Source organism: Lactuca virosa, chromosome 7 (assembly GCF_052849685.1).
Source record: "Lactuca virosa cultivar CGN04683 chromosome 7, Lactuca_virosa_CGN04683_v6, whole genome shotgun sequence".
Lineage (NCBI taxonomy): Eukaryota > Viridiplantae > Streptophyta > Magnoliopsida > Asterales > Asteraceae > Lactuca > Lactuca virosa.
The window spans coordinates 265,287,839-265,297,146 of record NC_136432.1 but is presented as its reverse complement, the minus strand read 5'-3'; the positions used below and the strand labels follow the sequence as shown (position 1 = coordinate 265,297,146).

Here is a 9,308-nt window from a genome sequence, read left to right as displayed (position 1 = left end):
TGGACTATCCATGGACTCCCATGCATGCCAAGCCCATTCCAAATGAGTATCAGCCCACACTACATAAAATACAAGAGCCCATATTTAATTAGTCACCTTTTTTTATCACCAAATTAATTTTAAATTAATTTATGACCAATACTAATTAAATAATATGATTTAATATTAATATATTATAACTTATAATATATTAATAAAGCATGAACATACTATTCTCAAAAGATTATCCGAACAAATTGTTCGGGTGAAGTGCAACCCAAATGGACCATGCCGGGTCGGGTCAAATGCATCTCAAATAATGTTATGGACTTAGACACTTTATCCAACAGATGTATGGTCCATTAGCATGGCCTAGACAGCTCTGGCACGCCAGCCTCGCCTGGCGCTCCCTTGCCAGCCTTGCAGGGGACTCCCCCGTCGGCCCGGCCTGACGCTCCCTGGCCTGACTCTCCCTTGCCAACCTCGCTGGGGACTCTCCTGCTGGCCCGACCTGGCTTTCCCTTACCAGCCTTGCCTGGTGCGCGCTCGCCAGCCTTGCCTGGTGCGCGCTCGCCAGCCCCGCCCGGCGCCTCCGGGCGGCCTCGCCCAACTCCTTGCTAGCTGGGCCTTAATTGGGCTGGCCCAAGGCCTAACCTAATTCCCCTTGACCTAATTGTCCCCTATATAATGAACAGTACCTCCTCCATGGAGGAGGATCCTTCCCTTTGGATCAGCCGCCACCCTAGACTCCGGCCGGGTGGCTCAGCCGCCACCCTCCGCCGTCAACCACCATACACCACCAGCACCAAGATGGTTCTCTCTGGCTAAGGAGAACCATCTCAGATCTACCAGATGATCTAACTTGATTGTCGGAGCCCGCTCCCGGGATACAGTCTCTAGGGTGGCTCTAACGCGTCTCTCTGTTGTGACTTCGCATATCTCTCCGCCCTAGCTGCCATCAAGAGAAGAGAAGAGAGCGAAGAGGTGGTTTAGATCTATGTTGCATCAATTAGAAATTCACATCTCTTAAAAATTCAGATCTTAAAAATTCAGATTGGACAGCCCAAAAATACACTTAATGTAAATGGTAAATTCGAAGAGAACATGAAATGAAAAGGATGCCGATAATCATTTCCTCTAAACAAAGGGAGTCTGTGAATGTCAGCATAAAATTGGTAGCACTAGCCTGCAAAAACAGGCATTTAAAAATGATATTCACGACTTCTCCAATCTCCGTCGTAACGTCACCAAATTCTTCAATTATCCCTAACGTCTCTCTCTCTGCTAGCCTCTCTCAGATCCCGGGGAGACCATCTACCTTTGTCCCCGCCTCCGTCAAACGGGTTCCAGTTAAAGGCAGTAGAACACATTCCACTTCCACACCGCCGCCGCAAAGCGATATGTCAGTCACCGTTCCTATGCCAGCTGAGGATGAGCCCTTTATTAGTTCCAGAAACCGTAAGGATGAAGTGATAATTTGCTTTTTACACTTGTAGTGAATATGTACTACTACTACTACTATTATGTTGTTTAGGAAGTAGACGGCTCTAGTTATATATATCTTGTTATCTGCGGTATTTTGAGCATATGGTGTGTGGGAATTGACGGTCTTGCAGCAAGTAGAGTTGTATAACTATCAGTGTGGATTCAGTTAGCCAAATTTACAATCAGTTTGGGCGAACTTGGGCACTCCGGTGGTGTTCACACGGTTAGGATCTGTGAGTATACTAGAATTAGAATCAGTTGGCATCCTGAGGGAGTGATGGGGTGAGGATCTGAGAACATGCTAGAATTAATGACATGTTAGACTAATAAGCTGTTGTACTTAGGGTTTCTGACGTTTCATCTAGACTTGTAACCATGATTCAAAATACAAGCAGCTTAGACTAATTATTCTCATGGGAATAACAGATAACTAGATACAGTTAACCATCAGTAAAGTCAAGTCGGTTGATGTATGCTCTTCCCTTTGCTTGGGACATCTGTGTGGTCTTGAAATCAAATGTGCCTCTGTGGGTTGGAGATTGATGCGCAACAGGTGAAATTATTCTCAGTTCCAAAGTGTTAGGGAAACACTAAACAGTGTATGTTACTTTGTAGTGCACTACACCTTGTTGAATTGGCAAATGAAGTTATGCTTCTTATAACTTTTGAGATGTATTGTAGGTGTTTGATATGCAACTTGAGTGAGAGGGATGTGCGGAAACCAATGTTTCACTGAATGAGTTGAAAAAAAAGCAAGGCTTAATAAGAGAGGGCTGTTTGATGATAAATGAATCATTAAAATTATGTCTCTTTATTATTATGTTGTAAATTGGTATACTAGAGTCTGGTTTTTAGTTGGTCTTTTTCCTTGTTTAACATTATTATTACATTTTTAGTTTAGTTTGTTTTTGGATAAACCATAATTTCCCTTCACTAAAAACCCTATGGCTTACATGGAAGAAAAGTGGATGGGATAAAGTTTGTAATGATGAGGATGAGGAGGACATTCATGTGTTTTGTACAGACTATAGACGAGAGACCAAGAGGGAATTTTGAGTGGGACAAAGAATTGCAATTTTGTGTTGTTGACATAAATGCACTGTTCTGTCCTACTCCTTTCCTTGTTAAGAAATATGGTTTATTTATGGAATATATCGTTTTAGGTTAACAGGGATTCTTTATGCTCATGTTTATTAATAGTAAGTCACATTGTTGCAGGTGATGGTGATGGGGCAGTCTCTTCTAGTCAAACTGTGCCTCAGAAGAATAAAAATAAATACTGTATCCGCTCTGTTAGCTGTTATGGTGTAGACCTTACACCGGATAATTGTGCAGTTGCTATGGTATATTTTGTCCAAGGAGTCTTGGGGCTTTCTAGACTCGCTGTCAGCTTTTATTTAAAGGATGATTTGCATCTAGACCCTGCTGAGGTACATCAATATTAGTATATTTACCTATTTTTTGCACTTAATAGAATACAAGTGAAAATGTGTGCAAAACCAAGGAGACTTTGTGCACCTGTGTCACTCTTTCATTCTTTGTTTTGCCACACATCTTTAGAGGTTATTTTTGTCTCTGCACATAAATTCTTTTAGGTTCACGGGATTTCATTCCGGCGTTTAGTTGTTAATGAATACGAAATTGAATTCCGTTGGGATTCACAACATCCTTTGACCGATGGATTTCTACATTCCGTCCTAAAACCTGTGGAGTTCAATCCCAAGCATCTCCTTCTTGTTAATAATATTGCTTCTCAAATACCCTTCTATTTTCTAAAAGGGCAACTTTAAATATTTATAATTTAGCTTTTAGCTGAAAACAGTATATATATATTTTTTAAGAAATAGCATTTTTCATCCTAAGATGTGTATTTTATTGTTTACCTAAAAATAGTCTTGGTGAACAAGAAATTACTAAAAGGTGATTAAAATATTTTTGTGATCTCAAAATATGTATTTATGAAACAAACAAGAATTTATGAAAAGGCAAATCTATCATTTGTCCTTATTTACATTCCAAACCCTAGGAAGACATATTTACTAAACAAGCAGAAACATACGAAGGAATGTTGAATTCCATTTCATTTCCTGCCAACCAAACACGTGTCAGATTTCAATTCCTTTGAAAAATTGCGGATCCTTTCAAAACATTCTACAAACCAAACACGCCCTCAAAGAATTCCTCTGTTGATAAACATAGATATGTATGTTTAAGTTGAATGTTTCTGTTTCTCCCAAGTCCGAAGGTTGGCCTTTACAAAAGGAATAGAGAAGATTACTGTTTTATTGTTAATACTTAATATGTTTATGGATTAGCCCATGATCTAGTTTGCAGTTATTTAGCTAATACTAACCAGCCATATGTTATTACATGGTTGACTAGACAGCTGTGATAACCGGTTTTTCAGCGTTGCCTTGGCTTATTAAGCCGGTGTATGGTTTTATCAGGTGCGTGAATATTTTTACTACAAAACCTGTCTTGTAGGCTGCTTTTGTTACACTGAACAATTAACAATTAAGTATTCTTACATTGCATGAAATCATTTTTCTTTTTGTAGTGACTCGGTCCCACTTTTTGGGTATCGAAGAAGGTCGTATCTAGTTTTATCCGGACTCCTTGGAGCTCTTTCATGGAGTTTAATGGCCAGTTTTGTCGATGGCAAGTATGGTGCTGCTTTATGCATACTTCTTGGCTCTCTTTCTGTTGCTTTTTCAGATGTTGTAAGTACCACTACTACTTGTATTGTATTCTTATTTATGTAGGCTGTGTAGACATATAAAAATCTCACTGCTTCAAAAAATTGCTTCTCTATTTTAGGACTCAAAAACCCCGTTAATTATGGGTTGTTGGTTAGTCTAATAATGTGTTGCACCCTGTGTATATCTAATTTTGAGGATATAAAAAGTTGTTGTAAACTTGCGGTAGTTGTAATCGCTGGTCTAATTAGATGCACTGCTTAATATGCTTCAATATAATTTTTAATTGTGTGACGAGGACTTAGAAAACCAAGCTTTAAGAAAAAATTAAATAAAAAATAGAAGGGTATTTCTCCCAAGTCCCACCTAATAAAAATCACCAGCATATTGTTTAATTTTGGAAACCACACTTTGTAGGTTTTAGCGATTATCTGTGTGGTAAAAATTAATTGATTTCTTGTTTGCTATTAATCTATAACTACAGCCTACTACTGTACAACAACTAATGAAACATATGATTTGGGGATTTTAGAAAAATAATTTAAAATGTGGATTTCTACCAAATCATAGCCACATCATGTAATCTAATTCCAACCAAAGTAGATGAATTAAAACATGAATCACACATAGCACTTAAGCCTACCATCATCACACCTAATCTAGGCCTCTAGGGTGTTTTTGGCATGGTGGCTCATGCCCGTTGCCTAGCTATTGAGTAAAGCACAACTTAAATCATTAAGAGAAAAGTTATAATGGTTGTTAACAAAATCACACTAGAAATATGGAAATTACATTGATTTGGAAGGAAATTAGCTTAAGGAGGTGATGTAAGAACTGTAGCCCTCCACATAGCTAATTCTTCACATGTATCCAATAAATGATCCTTGAATGGTTGAGAGTTGATCAGTTTAGCACTTGATTCTCTAAAATGTAGAGAATTAGGCTCCATTTCATGAAAGGAATCTTTTGTCTTGTCCTATCTAGAAAGGTGGAACAAGGTAGGACATAGACTCACTCTAGATCTTGTTTGGGCTCTCCTCATCATCATAAATTGGCCTAGAAAGCTTGTACGTTTAGACTTTAGCGTAACAAACAAACACAGCCTTAGTTGGCTTGTAATCACTTTAATTGGTCAAAGGATGGGGGAATTAGTTGTGATAAGTAACATGTACCTACGACTATGAGGGAGAATGGTGAGGAAGGAGTATGTAAAACTTAGGTAATAATAGGTGAAAGTGAAACACCAAAATATGTTGTTACTTAAATACAAAACCACAATTGGATCCCAATTCCCAACCCAAGAGCAGATGTAGATCAACTTAAACCACAACACACTGAGAATTGTTTTTATTATACGGTACCCACACCTGACACCTCCTTTCCTTCCTTTGTCATTAAGGTTAATTCTACTTTTCTGCTTCAGAAAGTTACAATTTCAAAAACCCCACCCTCCATCCAGACCAAAGCAATTAACCTTGTCAACTAGAACTAGAGTATATTGTGGTTGGAGCCAGAGCAACAACTAAAGTCAAGAGAATGCTGCTGCTGGTGGTCTGTTTGTTTGTAAATTGTAATTCCAATGGTTTAAAGTGTTAAGTGTTGTTGTTGTTGTAGGTCGTAGATTCCATGGTTGTAGAGAGAGCACGTGGTGAGACACAAAGTGTATCAGGATCTCTTCAATCACTATGTTGGGGATCCTCGGCCTTTGGAGGAATCGTAAGCTCCTACTTTAGTGGCTCCCTGGTGCATGCTTATGGTGTAAGGTATGCTCAATACTATGTTTAGACATTAGACTGGGACAAAACAAAAAAATGGAACATAACTTTACCCAAAAAAAAAAAAAAAAAAAATTCCCAACCAACTGATGCTGTGTGTAAAATGTAAATGAAGAATTATTTTGCTAATTTTCACAGGTTTGTTTTTGGTGTTACGGCATTGCTTCCTTTGTTGACATCTGCGGTTGCTGTGTTAGTGAAAGAGCAACGTATGGGACGTGGTTCTGGTTCATCAAAAGATACTACTACTAGTATTCTTCAGCTGTGGCAAGCGGTCAGACAACCCAATGTCTTCCTTCCCACTTTATTTATATTTCTCTGGCAGGCAACTCCTCACTCCGAATCCGCCATGTTTTACTTCACGTACGCACCTCATCCATCATATATTATATATTATATATTATATATTTACCTTTTGTTGTGCAGTACAAGTTGTATTGCGTTTTCCATGAATTAATTAAAAAAAAAAAGGCTATGCTAGACACTCTACTCTACATCTCTTGTTTGTGCACAAGATGTGTATGGTATGTAAACTAGCCTTAGACAAGGGCTGTTTTCAATGATGAGGAGGGAGGGCATTTTTGCACAGACCTCCTTTTTCAGGAGGGAATAATAGATTCCAGTTTTTGTCCCATTGACAGTGTCCTCCTGTCCTTTTCTGTGTAACAAAACAAACACATTCTCTGTTGTGCATACAGAACAAATAAGCTGGGTTTTACACCAGAGTTCCTGGGGCGTGTTAAGCTTGTGACATCAATTGCTTCGCTTCTTGGTGTTGGACTTTATAATGGATATCTGAAAAATGTTCCTTTGCGCAAAATTTTTCTTGCTACTACTCTTACTGGTACTGCCCTTGGCCTCACTCAGGTTTGTATTAAATTTCTTTTTTTCCCCAAAATCCACAACCCTTACTTTTCCTAACACTATTACCACTTTATTCAAATTAATCAATATACTTTTTTTTATTCATGGACTGATGAAAGTATATGGATTTTTCACTAATCTATTCTACGGATTTTTTTATTTTTAGGTTATCCTTGTCACAGGGCTAAATAGGCAGTTTGGTATAAGTGATGAGTGGTTTGCAATTGGGGATTCTTTAATCATAACAGTTCTTGGTCAGGTATGTAATAATTCATTCTACACCTACATTTACGTTTTGCTTTCTTTGCTTAACAATTACACAAATTTTCAAACACAACTAACCACACTGTAACTCATGCCAACATTACAAACACTATATCCGCTAATTGTATAAAATCCACTATGTTTTCGGCAGTCTTCTAGATTAACCATATTTCTTATATTTATAATATCACTCCAACCATACAAGTTTGAGACATCTGTTTAATATAACCATTTTTGCTTTTTTTTTCCTTCTTTTGCCTTATATGGCGTATTTATAGAAGAAAAAAGAAAAGTGTATGTGCTTGTTGATTCTTTTAATATAATAATAATAATAATAATAATAGTTATGCCACATCATATGCCAAATTATCAAAAATAGCCAAAAACCTGTTTAACCTGATATCACAGGTCATTATGGTCAATATAAAAGAAAAATGTCTCAAACTTGTATGGTTGGTTTAATTGGAAAAACTAAAAATCGGTGGTAACCCGGAAAACTTCGCTCGCTCGCGCTACAAATATGGGCAATGCTTGCTACCTTTTTATTATTATTATTATTTTTTTTTAACATGTACTATATTTGTTGAACATTGCTAATTTGCTATTGCCAATAAAGGAATGCAAGTATGCTTCCATTTATATTTTAGTGTTAGGAAATGTAACCACATACATTGCCGTTTATGTGTAAAGCAAGTATGCTGGTAAATAGGGAAGTATATTGCCAACTTTGGTAAAAAGAGTGAAGTATTTTGCTATTTATTTCCCACAATTTGCCAAAAAAAGATGTATAATACCTATTAACAAGGAGAGAATTCAGAAAACTCTTGTTGTTTCAAAGCTAGAATATAAACCGAACTGAACCAATATGGAATTGTTTTGTAACATATATATATATATATATATATATATATATATATATATATATATATATATATATATATATATATAGGGTGAGGTTCAATAGAGAACCATAATTAACCAAGGAACCAATCTTTTTTTCAACTTTTAGAACTTATTTTTTATAAAAAAAAAAAACTAAAAATACAGAAATTCATAACTTTTTATCCTTTTTCCAATGATATCAAATTCGATTTTTTTTTTTTACGTCAAATTCACAATGTGAATCTTTGAAAATTCACAATGTGAATTTGGATTCACACGGTGAATCCGAAAAATATTTTTCACATTCACAATGTTAATATATGAATTTAGATATTTTTAGATTTTTTTTTCGATAAAGAATAAGCTCTAGAAATTGAAAAAAAGATTTGGTTCCTTGAAGAACCAATAATTATGGTTCTCTATTGAACTTTTCCCTATATATATATTGTCATTCTAGTTGCAGTTGCAAAAAAAAAAAAGAAAAAAAAAACTTGAAAAAAGGATCTGGTTAAACCAAACCCAAAGACGGAAACTTAAACGAAGCAAAAAGATGGGTTTCAGTTTTTATTAGGTATATAGGATGAGTGGATAAGTGATGATGATATGTGATATACTTGAGTGGAGCATAAACGAAAAGTTGGTGACATCCCATATACTGTGTTGGTGTAATAAAGAAAAATAAAAATAAAAAAAAATTTGATTTATTTTGCAGGCGTCTTTCATGCCGGTTCTTGTTCTAGCAGCAAGGCTGTGTCCTGAAGGGATGGAAGCAACGCTGTTTGCAACCCTGATGTCTGTATCGAATGGTGGTAGTGTTGTTGGGGGTCTTTTTGGTGCGGGTTTAACCCAGGTTTTGGGTATCACCAAGGACCGCTTTGACAGCTTGGCCCTTCTTATAATCATCTGCAACTTCAGCTCCTTGCTACCATTGCCACTCCTACACCTTCTTCCCAATCATAATCCCCTTCCCAATCCCAAACCAAAGGAAGATGTCCCTGTTCAGTTCAAGTCTAGTTGATACTTGATACTCATACTCATCACCCTTCTAACACTACTTATATATATATAAACAGATACAGATCATCATAACAATACTGTAAATATTCTAAGATTCATCAAAATCTTTAATCAACTTTTTTTTTGACTACTTTTATTCTAGCCAAGCCAAATTCTAGGTTGGGAACAATATATTAACTTAGACTCCATAAATTGGTAAATTTTTGCTATTATTATTATCTTGAGAAAAGATGATGGAAACTATAAGAATCATTATTCGCAAAAATATAAATAAGTCGATACCAACAAATCCTTTGAACAAGGATAAAGGGGTAATAAAGACATTAATCTAGATAAATGGGTATGA

The 9,308-nt window shown here is 36.4% G+C and overlaps 1 protein-coding gene across 1 annotated transcript; it reads left to right on the top strand.

Annotated features, from left to right (window-relative positions):
* The first annotated feature begins 1,112 nt into the window (after positions 1-1,112).
* LOC145124831 (Major facilitator superfamily protein) lies at positions 1,113-9,092 on the top strand. The gene is made up of 9 exons (XM_079060295.1): positions 1,113-1,437; positions 2,683-2,894; positions 3,847-3,911; positions 4,022-4,184; positions 5,775-5,923; positions 6,074-6,298; positions 6,634-6,802; positions 6,966-7,058; positions 8,658-9,092. The coding sequence occupies exons 1-9, from the start codon at positions 1,188-1,190 to the stop codon at positions 8,961-8,963; spliced, it is 1,632 nt and encodes a 543-aa protein (XP_078916421.1). The 5' UTR covers positions 1,113-1,187; the 3' UTR covers positions 8,964-9,092.
* Positions 9,093-9,308: the final 216 nt, after the last annotated feature.